At 44.4% G+C, this 15080-nt stretch overlaps 1 protein-coding gene across 4 annotated transcripts in view; it reads left to right on the forward strand.

Moving 5' to 3' along the window:
- Positions 1-15080, forward strand: part of PTGIS (prostaglandin I2 synthase) — a 74580-nt gene that overhangs the window by 42370 nt on the left and 17130 nt on the right. For all 4 annotated transcript variants that reach the window (XM_059733160.1, XM_019484533.2, XM_059733161.1 and 1 more), the window contains 4 exons: positions 902-1025; positions 1782-1960; positions 12305-12439; positions 13618-13772. In XM_059733160.1, coding sequence (XP_059589143.1) covers positions 902-1025; positions 1782-1960; positions 12305-12439; positions 13618-13772 — 593 coding nt within the window. The remainder of the gene's footprint in view (positions 1-901; positions 1026-1781; positions 1961-12304; positions 12440-13617; positions 13773-15080) is intronic.

Raw genomic sequence — 15080 nt, forward strand, 5'->3', positions numbered from 1 at the left:
TGAAATTTTGATATGAATAGACCCTACTCTCCCTCCTCCTTCAAATGTTATTTAATGTTTTGGAAATATTTCTAGGCATGTTATTTTTTCCCCCCCTGTGCTTAGGCTAGTTTGTGATCTTGGTTGTACTGGTGGGAATCTGGGTTCTGTGCCAGACTTTTGCACCAGTGTAAAGTAAGTAGGAATTTGACCTGGACCTTAAAGTGAGGCTGTTAAATTAAAATCTCAGGTTGCAGGCTGGGTGACTCAACAGCAAATAATCTAAATAATCTATGTTCTAAAAATAATTGGAGAATGGAAAAAAACAGCACAAATGAGGGAAATAGCATCTCTCCACCCTTAATGCTTTTACCCTTGCCAAACTTTCCTCATGTCCATGTTATTGATATACTTGAGTTTAATATAGGGAGTTACTGGTGCAAAAGAATTCTAGTTGTACTCCCTAAAATGTCAGTCTGTTTGCAAGACTCACAGGATTATTTTAAAGCACTTTTCTATGTCCATTGCCTTTCTTCCCCTCAAACGCATTCAATCAGTATCTTTGTCATGAACATTTATGATATGTAGCTGCTGGTTACACTGGTTGCCTTCAAGAGCCGAATTAAAAACGGAGTTTCCTTTGAAATCCTGTTTAATTCTTGCCCCTTTATGAATCAATGTAGTGGTCTAAATTTCTGGCTGACTATAAACGATTCATGCAGCAATACCCAAGATTGTAGTTCACACCTGAGCGGGGGGTTTGTGCAATATTGTTTTCATGAGTAAGTGAGGAAGCAAAGCAAGGTGCCATTTGTGATGTCATTTTTCACAAGACAGTCATAGCATGCTGACAAGCAGGAAGCAAGTCCCAGGATTTGTTAAACTATTATCTTTTAAGAGCTTAAGCTGATCTTTCTTCCAGGCTACCGAGTGACCCTCCACTTGACAAAGGTCATATTCCTTGGTTTGGACATGCCAGAGAATTTGGAAAAGATCCTGCCAAGTTTCTGTCTAAAATGAAACAAAAGCATGGAGATATTTTCACAGTAAGTATTGGTTATGAATCCTCTATGCCAGCATGACTTGAATTCTGCCAGGTAACCATTAGGCTGGGATGTGCATAGTTTAGCTGCACCAGTAAGTCATTCATATAGATGTCTGAGCAGCTGCTTTTAATTCTTTACCATCAAAAGCAGTGATTTCTACAAACCTCTCCATTCCTGTCCTGGCCTGTTTCTTCCCTCATCTGCACCACAGCAGGTTAAGGCTGCTTTTAAACTAAGCAAGGCAAAGATGGCTTGATTTTTAGTAAGGTTTTAACATGAAGTTTTTTTGACAGAGCAATGTGAGTTTTCAGAGCTACATTTTATTTTATTTTATTTTATTTTATTTTATTTTATTCCTGTAGCTGATTAGGCTATGGAGGCCTTCAGTCCATCCAGTTTCTTAGAGTGGCCAAAACCCATTGCATCAGTGGAAGGCAAATGCTTTTATAATGTTCTATAATGTCGGGAGGGAGGGGGAAAGTTTCTTCCCAATACTTCTGAAGATAATCCTCTTAAAACCTGAACAAAAATGTTATTAACATTAACATCGTTTGAGGGCCTGATCTTCTATGCTTTAATATTCTGAGGCAATGCCCTGAGTAAAGGGTTCAATTTTTGGAGCCTATCACAACAAGTGTTTTTTATAAGCATGGAATTTTAGGTCCTAAGAATCATAAACTTCATTTATCTGAAAACTTTGCATTATTACTTTTTTGTGCATTTTTGCATTATGATTCTTTTTTTTTAATTCTTTAGATTCGGGTTGCTGGAAAATTCATCACCATCTTGTTGGACCCTTGCTCCTATGATGCAGTGCTGTGGGAATCAAACTCTAAGCTAGATTTTGGCAAATATGCCCGTATCTTAATGGAGCGAATGTTTGATGTCAAACTGCCAAATTTTGAACCTAGTGATGAAAAAGCCATGCTGAGATTGTAAGTATGATATGGAGGGACATTTTTGCTAATATATATATATATATATATATATATATACAGAGAGAGAGAGATTTAAGTTAAATCAGAGTCCTCCAGCATCCTAGTTGTTCTGCAACCCTGGGTGGTGTTCTTCTCTCTCCTCCAGCCCAGCAGGGCTGCCCCATCCCTCTGTTCCCTGGCTGCAGCTCTGGCAGAGACTGCACATAGAGAGCATCTGCCTTGCTTCCTCCTGCTCCTCCCCTCCCCGTCATCACTCCTTGCTCAAGCAGAGATTCCCCACTCCCCTCTGCCTTACACAGATACCTCTCAGCATTAACTAGCATACCACATGCTGGATATATAGATATATCATTTTCTCTCTCTCTGTATAAATCAGTTCCTTTTGTGAAATGATCATCTCATGAGAGAGCCATGCGATGATGCCATAGAGATGGTATTTCTGGGCTCTGGTAACTAAAATGAAAGAACAAAACAACATAGAAGAAAAGACCTGAATTGTCTCTAGATTTTTCCAGTGAGTTGTTCTGTAAGGTTGAAATGACAGCAAGCTAACTAACCTCAGTGCCTGCTCCCTAAATTTTAAAGGAATATTTGTACCTGTGAAGATGGATGGATCTTAACCCATCTGTTAGTTAACATTCAAAACATTTACATTATTATTGGCTATTTCTTTTAAAAGTGTAATGCCATGTTCCTGCAAAAGAGAGGTAAAAGTGATTCTTGGTAGAGTAAGGAGGTGATAGTGGTGCTGTATATAGCTGGGGAAAGCATGCTGTATTTAGGTTTGGGCACTTAAGCATCTGAATTGTCTAGATAAACTGAAGGGACTTTGGTGAAGAACTAGAAGGGTTATAAGGAACTGAAGGGACTTCAGGAAAAATTCATCATCGGGGTGAAATGTAGATAAGTTGGCTAAGAGTCTTCCAAAATATGTCTGAAAATGAACCTGAAATATTGTAGAAAGAGGATTGCTTTCAGTCAGGCAGTTGGAATTGACCGTTTGGTCTCACTCCTGGCCAGTGTTGTCACAGAGCACGAGGTGAGTTTGGAAGGAGAGGATATAGGGATCTCCAAGTAGTCCTCTTCACAAGCAATGGGACGATCTCCCCATAGTGCTCAAGAATGCTAGGAGTGATGGCCAGCAGGAATGGCCCTTACTCTGTTACCACATCCTAAAGGATCTAGAAGTTGGGCCTCATCCAGTTAAAGAGTTAGCCAGCAACAAAGAGAGTGTGCTTTTGCTGCTACTCTGAGCAGGACTAAGTAAGCTCCATTACTCAATTCAGTACCTGAACCTCCCTAGGAGACCACATCAAAAGGTCCCAGCCCTCTCAGGACAGGCAGATCAAAATTTGGACATTAAGAATCTGAAATAGTTGGGATGGCTTTTACAATACTGTGCTCCCAATGAATGTTATTCAGATGTCTGTAAAAATCACCTTGAAAAAATTATAGTTCATAGGAAAGAGAAATTAAGCAGCTCAGATCTGGGGGCTTTGTTGTTTTAGTCTGCTCTGGGATCACTTTTTTACGTCAGATCTTTTAAGATTGGTGTGACAGCAGTAAGGCATGTTTAAAACCTTTAAATAAAAGAGGGGAAAACAACCTGACTGAACATAAATATGCCGGCTACATAGTTTACATCAGTAAACAAAGCCCCTTGAAAAGAGTATATTTGATGGGGCACTGGCAGTGTGAGTGAAAGCAGGGAAAGATCATGTTTATACTCCAGTGGCCTCATGAAAATGGGACAGGCTGTGGTTTGAACTTTTGGGGACATCCCTGCTTTGCCAGTAGTTCTATTACACTGAGACACAAGCAGCTGAAAAAGAAAGGTTTTACATTGAACATAGAAAAGGGGTTCATACTTGCCTTTTTCCTGGCCCATCCTGTTGGTGGCTCCTAGCAGTCTAAAGATCAATTCATACACCATGTTTCTTCCCAGGGCATGACCAGGGATGAGACAAAAAGAGCTTGATTATTTAGCTTAGCAAAGGGAAAGCTGAGAGAGGATATGTTTGCTCCTTATGAGTATACCTGTAGGAATGTACTAGGGATGAAAAAGCGCTACTTTAATTAAATGGACAATATAGGCAGAAGAACAAATAGGCATAAACTGGCCATGAACATGTCTCGTCTAAATGCAAGTCACCATATGGACAAAGTTCTGGAAGAACTTTCCAGTAGGAGGAATGGGGCCAAAATCCCAACTTCATTTAAACTAAAATGTGATAAGTTTATGGAAGGTATTTTATGACTTTGGTACTTGGGATAGTAGAGGACTGGACTCGGAGAGAAGCTCCCAGCTTTCCTATGTTCAGTTAAAAACCTTTCTTTTTCAGCTGCTTGTGTCTCAGTGTAATAGAAATACTGGCAAAGCAGGGATGTCCCCAAAAGTTCAAACCACAGCCTGTCCCATTTTCATGAGGCCACTGGAGTATAAACATGATCTTTCCTTGCTTTCACACACACTTTCAGGGCCCCATCAAACATGCTCTTTTCAGGGGGCTTTGTTTACTGATGTAAACTATGTGGCCGGCATGAGAGTTGTACAGTGTTGCAAATGGGGTCTCACTAAGCTCTGGAGTAATGGCATTAACATTTTTGTCTCCCCTGGAAATACTCCCTGGATGCATCCTATGATCATACTTGCCTTTTTCCTGACCCATCCTTTGGTGGCTCCTAGCAGTCTAAAGATCAATTCATACACCCTGCTTCTTCCCCTTCTTAAACATTTTCAATGGTTAAAGTCCCAGCTCTTGTAAAAAAATTCGTCTTGTTGGTCTCTGAATGTATTTGAATTTTATCAGAACCTTGTCTGGCTATGTCCTTAGACCAACATGGCTACAACCAACAACCCTTTGAATTTCATCCCACTTCTAGTACTTTATTTCTATTAATGATGATTCACTTCTTTCTCCATGACATCCTGATCTTCCTCTTTGGAGACAGAATCCTAACTTTGTCTCATCAGCAAATTTCATCAGCTCAGCCCTACCTCTTCTGCTAGGTTAGGGACAGACATTGAAAAAGCCTGAGCCTGAATTGATTCAATATTTGCAGGCTAGTCTAGCTTGGCTACGCTGAACCAATTTGTAACTGTACAGACATCCCCTCTGGACTGAAGAAATGCAGGCACATGCCTGCAGTGGCTCAGGCTGGAAGCCAGGGGCCGCTAGAACAGCCCTCCCTTCCGTTCCCTTCCCTAATGCTGAGCTGAGGGGGGGGGGGGGGCATGGCCAGGCCCCTGCAGGATGCTCTGATTAGGGAGAGGTCCCTCCCCCCTTGCTGTTGATAAAAGAGCATTGAGTTACACAGCAGGGAGTTACACAGAGAGTTGTTTAGCATTTATCAGCCCATCAGACAAAACAACAGACTCTCTCATTAGTTCAAGCTCTTCTTAAACAACTATTTCCAAGAAAGGAACAGAGGGACATTATCAGGTGACCTGTTGATTAGTTCCAAAAAGCCCTAAGATGAAACTGGCCTGTCTGCCTTTGTCCTGTCTCCCACAGCACGGATGGTAGCCAGTAGAGCTGTGTGAAGCTTCAGTCACTGATTTGATTCAGAGGAGATTTGGCCTGATTCAGTGGCCAAATCTCTGAACCTGAATTGAATCAGGAGACCCATTAATCTCTCTGAATGTAATCAGCAGCCTCCGAATTGGTTCGGAGAGGTTCGATGATTTGGACATAGACACAGCTTTATATGTTTTTTCTACATATCTCAAGGTACCAGGCAGCTCGTGAATGCTGAGATGGTGGGGGGGATGGAGCATCCCACAGGAGTGCAGGGGGGTCCCCAGTGCACTTGGCGACAGACCTGGAAGTGGACCAGAAGCACTTCTGGGTCTGCTGCGGAGCATGTGAGGGACCCCTCACCCCCAACCTCCACATGCTCCATCTGCTTCACCACCTCAGTGCTCCTGAGCTGCACCTGGTACCTTGAGGTATATAGAAAAAACATATAAAGCTGTGTCTATGGCCAAATCACTGATTCTCTGAATCAGAATTGAATCTTCATGTTCAGATTCAGCTGAATCAAATCAGCACAGTGATCTGAATCAACGAATCAAATCACTGTCCTCTGAATTGGGCAATTGAATGTGGTCCGCTTCACTCACCTCTAGTATCCAGTATGCGGTATGCTAGTTAATGGTGAGAGGTGTCTGTGTAAGGCAGAGGGGAGGGGGGAATCTCTGCTTGAGCAAGGAGTGATGACAGGGAGGGGAGGAGCAGGAGGAAGCTAGGCAGATGCTCTCTAAGTGCAGTCTCTGCTGGAGCTGCAGCCAGGGAGCAGAGGGGTGGGGCAGCCCTGCTGGGCTGGAGGAGAGAGAGCAGAGCACCACCCAGGGTTGCAGAACAACTGGGATGCTGGAGGACTCTGATTTAACTTAAACAAGGAAGGGGCCTGGGACAGACATTGCATAAACCAGTTTGACCCAAATCAGTTAAGTCTGATACTGCATTCAACCAGGTTTATCTCAAACCAGTTTTAGCCATTTTCAAACTGGTTTATGTGCACTGAATGTCTGTTCTGTTACAGGTTTAAACCAGTTTCTGATCACCTAAACTGATTTATGTGTAATGTGTGTCCCTAGCCCTAAGGTCCTTAATGAAGGCATTAAATAAGAACAGTCTCAAGACTAATAACCTCCTTCTAGGATGATACTTCCTTCCCCTTTCTCCAGAATCTTCCCTCTTTAACCAATCTTTATTTGTTTTACAATTCTTGTACTAACTCCATTTTTTTTCATTTACTTAATACTTTTTTCATTTACTCCAATTTCTTCCATTTGCACACTTACCATGTGTCACAATATCAAAAGCTTTATTAAAGTTCAGAGAGATGAGATATACTACTTTTCTTTTGTATACAAAATCATTCACTTTTTAATAGAAAAAAAATCCTTGTTAATCTGGCACAATCTGTTTAGTAAACCCTATTTTTCCTTTCACCTTAAAATTTTCCATTTTATCTTAACATTAGCTCTAAATCCTTGCATATTATTAAGATCTGACAAATAGGCCGGTGGTCTTCCAGATCACTTCTTTCTCATTTTTAAATATATATTCTATATTTACTATTTTCTAAGGTTTGGTGCTGTCCTCAATTTTATAGCCTTTTAATAAGTACTTATTACTTGACCAGCATTTTCATGTGCCAGTTTTCCTTCCTTTTCCCTTCCACCCCCAAGAATTCTAGAATTCTGGGACAGAGATTTACCTGGTCCTTATTCCTCCATTGTGAGTGAATTAAGCTCTCTGGCTCTCTGAGTTTTGCCTCCATCTCAGTAGTAGGAATTTCTTTCCCATTAGCTGGTCTGGCCTTGCCTTTGTTCAACTTCATTTCCCTTATTGCAAACTGAGGTGAAGTATTCATTTAGATTTTGGACCACAGCAAGTTATTTTTTATCTGAGCCTCACCCAAAATACATAATGGCCCAGTTTTTTCCATGTTCTTTTTTGGTTTACAGATCTGATGATTGTTTACCTATATGTTTTAATAACCTTTCCAAGGTATAATTTAGCTTTGTTCATTAGCCGTTTTCATTTTACTCCCTTCTTGACCTCAAAGATATAATCTGAAACCAGTACTTTCTTTGCTTATCAGTACTACTTCCATTTGTTGCTGGTTCCAGATATCCTTTTAAGGGTAGGTAGTCATCCAGCTATATCTGGCATCTTTCCTACAATTTTTTTTCTTCTTACTTGAGATAGTTTTTTTTTTCAATCTTTGACTTAAAAAAAAATCCAGGCCTCCTTCACATTCAAGTTCTCAATGCAGTTGACTTCATGAGTTCCCTTAGTTTATTTAAATTTGCTCCTTTGAAATTGAGAAGAGTTGAGTGACCCCTTCTGACTATTTTCTTGCCAACAGAAGTTTTAAACTCTGTTAAAGATAGATGTAAGTTGTTCGGGGAAGCAGTCCTTAGTCAGACATAACCCTCTATTTATTCTCAATCAGGTTGCTGTGGCAACCTGAAGTATCTTGAGATCCTTTCAAGGGTGCCATGGGGTGCCACGCAATTTTAACACTGTTAGTTTTGCAAACATGATTCACACGATAAACCCAGAGATTTCAAGTAGAAATGCATAGTTGTTGTCTTTCTGAGGTCTTTGCAACAGAAAAACTGTTCTATTATTTTTCTGTAGTTAAAAAAGTGAAAACTAAGAGCTGGCATTTTCCAAGGGGTGCCTTGAGTCTAAAAAGGTTGAAAAGCATTGCTCTAATATATAGGTATAAAAACTGATGGAGCGACAATTGTTTAGAGGTGCTGGTTTTACCTTATAGAGCAGGGGTTGGCAAAATGTGGCCCACGGGGAAGATCCAGCCTGCCAGGTCATTCTATCCAGCCTGTGGGGGTCCCTAAAAAATTTAGAGAATGAATTATTATCTGCACTTGGCTGCCTGTCAAAGATGATGAGGGGCCAGTGGGAACAGGACCCAGGAGAAGCTGGCGGCTAGACCCAGTGACTGAGCAGCAAGGCCTGCCCGGGCTGGCCCCAGCCTGCCCCCTGCCCTCAATCAGAAGCCTCTGTGACTTCTGGCCTGGTGACCCTTTGGCTGTTCCCAGCACTCCCTCCTTCCAAGTGGAAAGTCAGGTAAGAGTGGATGCGGGAGGAGGGAAACCACCGCAATCAGCTCATGCTGCAGGACTCAGGCTGGGCCGGATCCATGCCGTGCCACGTGGCATGGAGTTGGCAGGGCCTAGCCAGGAGGGAGTGGGGAGGAGAAACCACTTTGATGCACCCATGCTGCAGGGCCTGTGCCAGGCTGGGCTGGTTCCATGCCACGCCATGTGATCCTGGCCATGCAGCCAGGAATGTGTGGTGCTGGCCAGGGCAGGCTGAAGCCAGAGTGGTGGGTGGGTGGGGAAGAGATGTGTGGGAAGCGGTGGTGGGTGTCAGGTAGGGGGAATAGTGGGGAGTGGGGGTGATAGGAAGCAGTGGCAGTGGGCTGGAGGAGTGGCAGCTGGGAAGCGGTGGCAGCTGTGGTAGATGGGCGTGCAGGAGGAAAAGTAGGGAAGCAGCGGGGGTTGGTGGTGGTGAGCAGGAGCACAGAGCCCATGCCAGTGCCCTGGGGCTGGCAGGAACCCAGGGTGAGGTGGCAGAAGCCTGGAGCCTAGGCATGGGGTCTGCCTGGCTGTATCAGGTGAGGCTCGCATGCAGTCCACGAGAGCCACACGCAATAGAGTTGGTGGCCTGGCCCTGTCTCTCTCTCCCTCTCTCTCCCACCCCATGCACTATAACCCCACAACCATCCATGCCCACCCACCATACCCACACCCCACCACACACACGCTCACTTCCCAACCACATCTCCCCACATACACCCCCTTGCCGTCCACACACAATATACAAGACCAGGACTGTATTTTAAGCTGTTATGCAATTGCCACTAGATACACTATGCAAGCACCCATAAATCAGGCCAAAAATGTTTTAAAATAAAATTAAAATAAGTTATAGTAGATGTTTTATTTTTTAGTAAATGATTTGGGTTTTTTTGGTTTCAAGATAGCATCACACTTCCTCCCAAAAAGAGTACTTTTGGGTAATGGGAAGGACTTCTGGTGGCAAAGATCAGGGGTTAGAGGTAGGACTTCTGGTACCAAGATGGTTACTGTGCGGGCCGGGCGCGAACCCAGGCCCTTGTCACGCTGCACGCGGGCTGTGGCCGGCAGCCCGGGCACGCCGGATAGGAGAGGGCGGGTGCCGAGCTAGAATTAGGCACAGACACTTAACGATTGATTTAAGATTGTTTACTTACACCGGGATGGTCGCGGTGCAGGCTGAAAACTTGCTTGAGTTGCGGTTACAAACAGAAAGAACACGAACAATCACGTGGAGTTTGCTAGGCTCCACGCAAACAGAACTCCGGATGTTCAGGACAAGCGCGCCTCAAAACTCGTCGATACGTCTTATAAAAGGTTACCACTCGAAGACGGGAAGAGGTGGGCGGTGGATCAGGCCGCCAAGCTCCTCTGAGTCCCACACAGGGTTTCTATCACCCTGCCGCGTACCCAGAGTCCCCACAAGATGGATGTGGAGTCCTCTTCGGCTTGGGTGGAAACTGCTCAAGCCTCTTATACGGCTAGCAGGCCAATCGCTAGCCGCCACGTGGGAATAATTTAGAACTAGCCAATAGCGGGGAACAAATTTGCATTCAAAGAGCGGGAACTCTTTGCACTGTGCATTTCTGTGTTGCAAAGGGAAATGCACCCTGCAAAGACAGCTGCAAAGTTGCGGGAACTCTCTCCTTTGCATGCAGGTTCTCTGTGCAGCAAAACTCCACTGTGCAATGAAGCTGTAATCCCACAGGGATAATTCTAGTGCCGAAGCACACACAAAAATCAGACCTTTGGGTCATGACAGTTACCAGGGGGCAGGGCAGCCATCAAGGCTCACCAAAACTCGTTAAGCAGCCTCCAGCCAAAATAACTGTCTGCCCCTATTATAGAGCCTCGTTTCAGATTTTTTATTAAGTACCATTACATTTACACATAGCTTGAGAGCTCTAAAGTTTTATGGTACCCCTGCTCTCTATTATGCTCTTATGTTTATTTTAGCATATTAATAGTGTTTATTATGTTAATTCTAATTTCTAGAATAGAAGGTTCACAGGGTCATCTGTGTTCCTCTGGTGGGTTAATATGAGCAGCACATTGCACTGAATCAGCTACCAAAGATTAGCACAACTTCACCTGAAAAGATTGGAGCTGCAGTATTCTCCAGTCCTGTGTGACAGTCTTGTGTGGGGAAGTCCCAAGTGGACAGAATACATCAAGGAAAATGACACCTAATCAGTCCCTTGGAAACCATTTCAGTGGCATGAAAACAGCTGTCACAGAAGGACTGTTCTTTTTAAGGAACAAGAGTAGTAGTAGCATAATGCAGTGCCTACTGGAAGCTCATCAGTGGAAATCCCTTTGCCTCCATGGCAAATTTTAGACCATTGCAATCAAATTTTTCATCTGACCTCTGGTTTGCCCCAAATGTGAATGCATTTGCAAACTGACCTTTCCCTGGCTAAGTCATTTTTCATAAAATCATAAAACATTAGGGTTGGAAGAGACCTCAGGATGTCACATCTAATCCAACGCCCTGCTCAAAGCAGGACCACCCCCAACTAGATCATCCCAGCCAAGGCTATGTCTATCCAGGTCTTAAAAACCTCCAAGGATGGAAAATTGCTACCTAAATTCTCTTCGTAATTCATGAGCCAGTAAAGTCCAACTCACTGGACTGTCACTTTTCCTGTTTCATGTTCTTGTGACAAGGTATTAACAGAATTCACAGGTTCATGGGAATCTGACAGACTGTACCATGAGCACTTCAATTGTGTCCTTGAATTTTGCAGCATCTGGGCTGCCAACTGTGCACCATAGAGCCTGCACCACCCCACCCCCTCTAGCTGAAACAGGAACGATAGTAATGACACAATATAAATCCACAGAGATAGCATCTCAGGGAGCATCCCCATGAGCATGCAGGTGTGTTTCCCTGGGACCACATAGTTGGTTATCCCCAAGAAACACCCCTGCCCATGCATACATGCTCTGGTGCATGGCAAATTGCCCCAGGTGGGGTAGGGGAGGGTGAAGTCAACCCTTGGGTTGGCCCCAGCAGCCTTACCTGTGGTCCTGGGGACCTCCTGTAACTGTAGCAGTCGTGATCTGGGCATGTGGAGCCTGGCTGCCAGCTGGAGAATGACTGGCTGACCAGGCTCAGGCTTTGGGCGGTGCATGCTGCTGCCACATGTACTATGCCACTTTTTTTCTCCGTGCTTTTTAGGTGACGGGATTTCCCATTTTCTAATTTTGCTTCTGTGCTGCATATATGCAACATGGAGAACCTATTTGTGTGTACTGTGTGTGTTTTGCAGTGCCTCAAACTTTTGAGGTGCAATGAAGCACATGTTCCCACTCGTGGGGATGTGGCCTCAGTGTTCAGCATTTGATTCTTTCTCAGGAGCTTCTACCTCCATTCAAAAAACAAATCCAAATGCACCTAAAAGCTGGGGAGTTTCCAACCTAGCTTTGATCTTTACAGCTGCCTTTCTACCCTGGGACAGAACAGAATCCAGATCAGGGCTTGCATGCTACTACTGCCATTGCTGCTCTAGGAGTTGCCTTGAAGGGCATGCTGCGCTGCAGTGGGAAAGATACTTTGCTCAGGTTCCCCATTCCACAGAGCATATTTGTCTGAGCAGGGCTTGTGGACTAGGTTCAGATACCAGAGTTATAGGGCCTGTGATGTAGGTGGGACTTGACTCTTGCTAAACACTGATCGTAAGAATTATACATGAAGGCTTTTTTGCAAACTTGTTTCTCTGCAGGACTCTGCAGAACAAGAACCTTTCATCCCTCACAAAAGCAATGTTCTTCAACCTCAAGACTCTTCTGCTTTCTGACCAGAATCAGCAATGGCAAGAAGGAGGCTTGTTCTATCTGTCTTACAGCACAATGCTCAGGTGAAAGTTTCAGTAAAGTCCCTCGCCTTCGGATATCACACTAAGCTCCATTATTTTTTTCTTTACTGCAGCATGTAAAATGCTAAGGGGCTTGGGAGAAGATCTGTTTGTGTCTCACTATAGCTCCAGAGGCTTGAGTTTGAGTCTCACTCTAGATTCATCCTGACAGACCTGAGATAACCAAGCTATAAATTCATCCCTGAGGTAACCAAGCTATAAATAGGTACCAAATTGTTCAGGCTTGTAGGTGGAGTAGTCAGTAACAGGTAAGGTGATGCAAGCCAGATCACTCCATTCTGTTCTATTGGTGGCGGAACCCAATCAGTCTTAACCCTGCTAGCCCAATTGGCTACCTAAGTTTGAGACAGACCTTTGACCTAAATAATTCACCTTGTACAACAAGGATAAAGCACATATTAAACAGCTGTTCATGGTGAGCACCATCCATCCTGTGCACCAAATGCGGAAAAAAATACCATATAACTCTACAATGAAAGATTGTATCATAATCTTATTCGTTCCTAACTTCTCAGCACTTGACATGAGCACTTTCATAGTTTCATAGTTGGTAGGGTCGGAAGGGACCTGAGGAGATCATATAGTCCGACCCCCTGCCATGGCAGGAAAGAGTACTGGGGCCAAACGACCCCGGCCAGATGTTCATCTAGCCCTTTTTTTTTTAAAACCCCCAGGGTAGTAGCCAGCACCACTTCTTTTGGAAGTTGGTTCCAGGTCCTAGCCGCCCTGACAGTGAAATAGCGCTTCCTAACGTCTAGCCTGAAACTATCCTCCACGGGAACACTTTGATAGTGTTCTTTTAAGATGTATAGACTTTGTAGAAGTAACCTGTATGCAAAAGCAGGAGCTGGATCTGTACTTGTGTACATGACAAATCTGTGAAAAACAAAGCAAAACAGATGTAAAATAAAATATCAGAACTTCACTTATACTGTACTATTACCCTCTACATTAAGAAATAATTTTTGTTGCACATGACCTACATAAGTTTTGCAATATATGGTAAAGAATTTTTTAATGACATATTAAGATTAAAATACTAAACCTGTTAGGTGAAAGCCAGGCAAATACAAGCTTTGCTTTGGACATTAGTGGAACCAGGTTTTCATTTGTTTTATCTTTTCTGAAACAAATGTATTGTCCTTGTTTCTCCTAAACAGAGCTGGATATCTGACACTGTATGGCAATGAAGAAGAAAACTATGATGATCCTTCTTCTCAAGATAAAGACCGAGCCCATTCTTCTGAAGTCTACAATGAATTCTATAAATTGGATCGGCTTTTGATGAGAGCAGCCCGCTCTATGCTAACCACAGGTTAGTATGTAGGGGGCAGAGAGAGTCATTCTTATAAGGCCAGGTAGTCGAGCATGTTAATCCATGCCATGATACAGCTAACTTATTGGCACAGCTCCTGCAACTGCACATACAGATTAATTAATATTCCCTTTGCATGTATCTCTGAGGTTTTGGTCTGCGGTTTGATTTCTTTTTTTTACTGGCTTTTGGTTGATTTTCAGATGACATATAAAGATGATTGTCTTTAAACAATAAATCTCTGAATGGTTTAGATCCTCTGGACCCCAGACATCAGTTTCTACCCCCATTCTCCCATGGCATTTGTAAAGGCAACTTATTTTAGCTGAGGCCCTTCTTGCATTGCTTGCATGCTATCTGGGGAATTGGCTGTTGTGCATCCCTTGTGTGCCACCTGAAGGAATCTGCCCTGACCCTGTATCGGCTGCTGTGGAACGTGGGATGGGAAAAGGGAAAAGACTTCGAATCCTGTAACGTGGCATGGTGTGTCATGTGTCATAGTCAGAGAGATCTGTGCTGTGTCTCTATATCCTGGCCCCTGTAGGAAGGGGCAAAAGTCAGCTAAGTCTCCACAGGTCACTTTCATGGAACCTGCTTGCTAGGGCTGCCTGCTGGCCAAGTGAGTGCCAGGCTCACTGGAATATCAGCATGGTCATATCAGCTTTGCATAAGGGTTTGTCAAGAAATGTATTAGCTGGATGTGGTCAATGCTTGCTTTCCAAATAGGAAATGTATTGAGTATGACTGTATGGGACTTATTACCAAGGTTCCCTCTAAGGTGCGCACGTGCGTGGCTGCTTGCAAGTAAAAGTTTTGCCGTGCACAAGCTTTTTATGGCTGTGCATCTGCTGGGAGAGGAGCTGGGCTATGGTGTGGGACACGTATTGAAGGTAAGCTCCTTGCAGGGACAGGGGACAGGGCCTGGGGCCTGGGGCCTGGTGCAGCCTCCACTGGCTCCGGGGAACTGCTCCGCTACCCCGCGTCGCCTTGGGGAGTGAGGAGACATGTGGCGTCAGGCCTGGAGCCAGCGGAGCCCATGCCAGCCCCAGCCTCCATCCCTGCCTTGCCTCACCTCAGGGAGGAGCTGCTGCCTGCCCTGAGTGAGGCTCTGCCAGCTCCAGGGAACTGCTCCACTCCCCAGCCCTGACACCACGTGCCTCCTTGCTCCCTGAGGTGATGTGGGGGAGCGGAGCAGTTCCCCGGAGCCGGTGGAGCCCGCACCAGGCCCCAGGCAGCCCCCACTTCCTGCCCAGTCGCACCAAAAGGGGGAGGCGGGACTGAAGTGGCGCACTCACGGACTGAAGCTCA

This window comes from Alligator mississippiensis, chromosome 9 (assembly GCF_030867095.1).
Source record: "Alligator mississippiensis isolate rAllMis1 chromosome 9, rAllMis1, whole genome shotgun sequence".
Taxonomy (NCBI): Eukaryota; Metazoa; Chordata; order Crocodylia; family Alligatoridae; genus Alligator; species Alligator mississippiensis.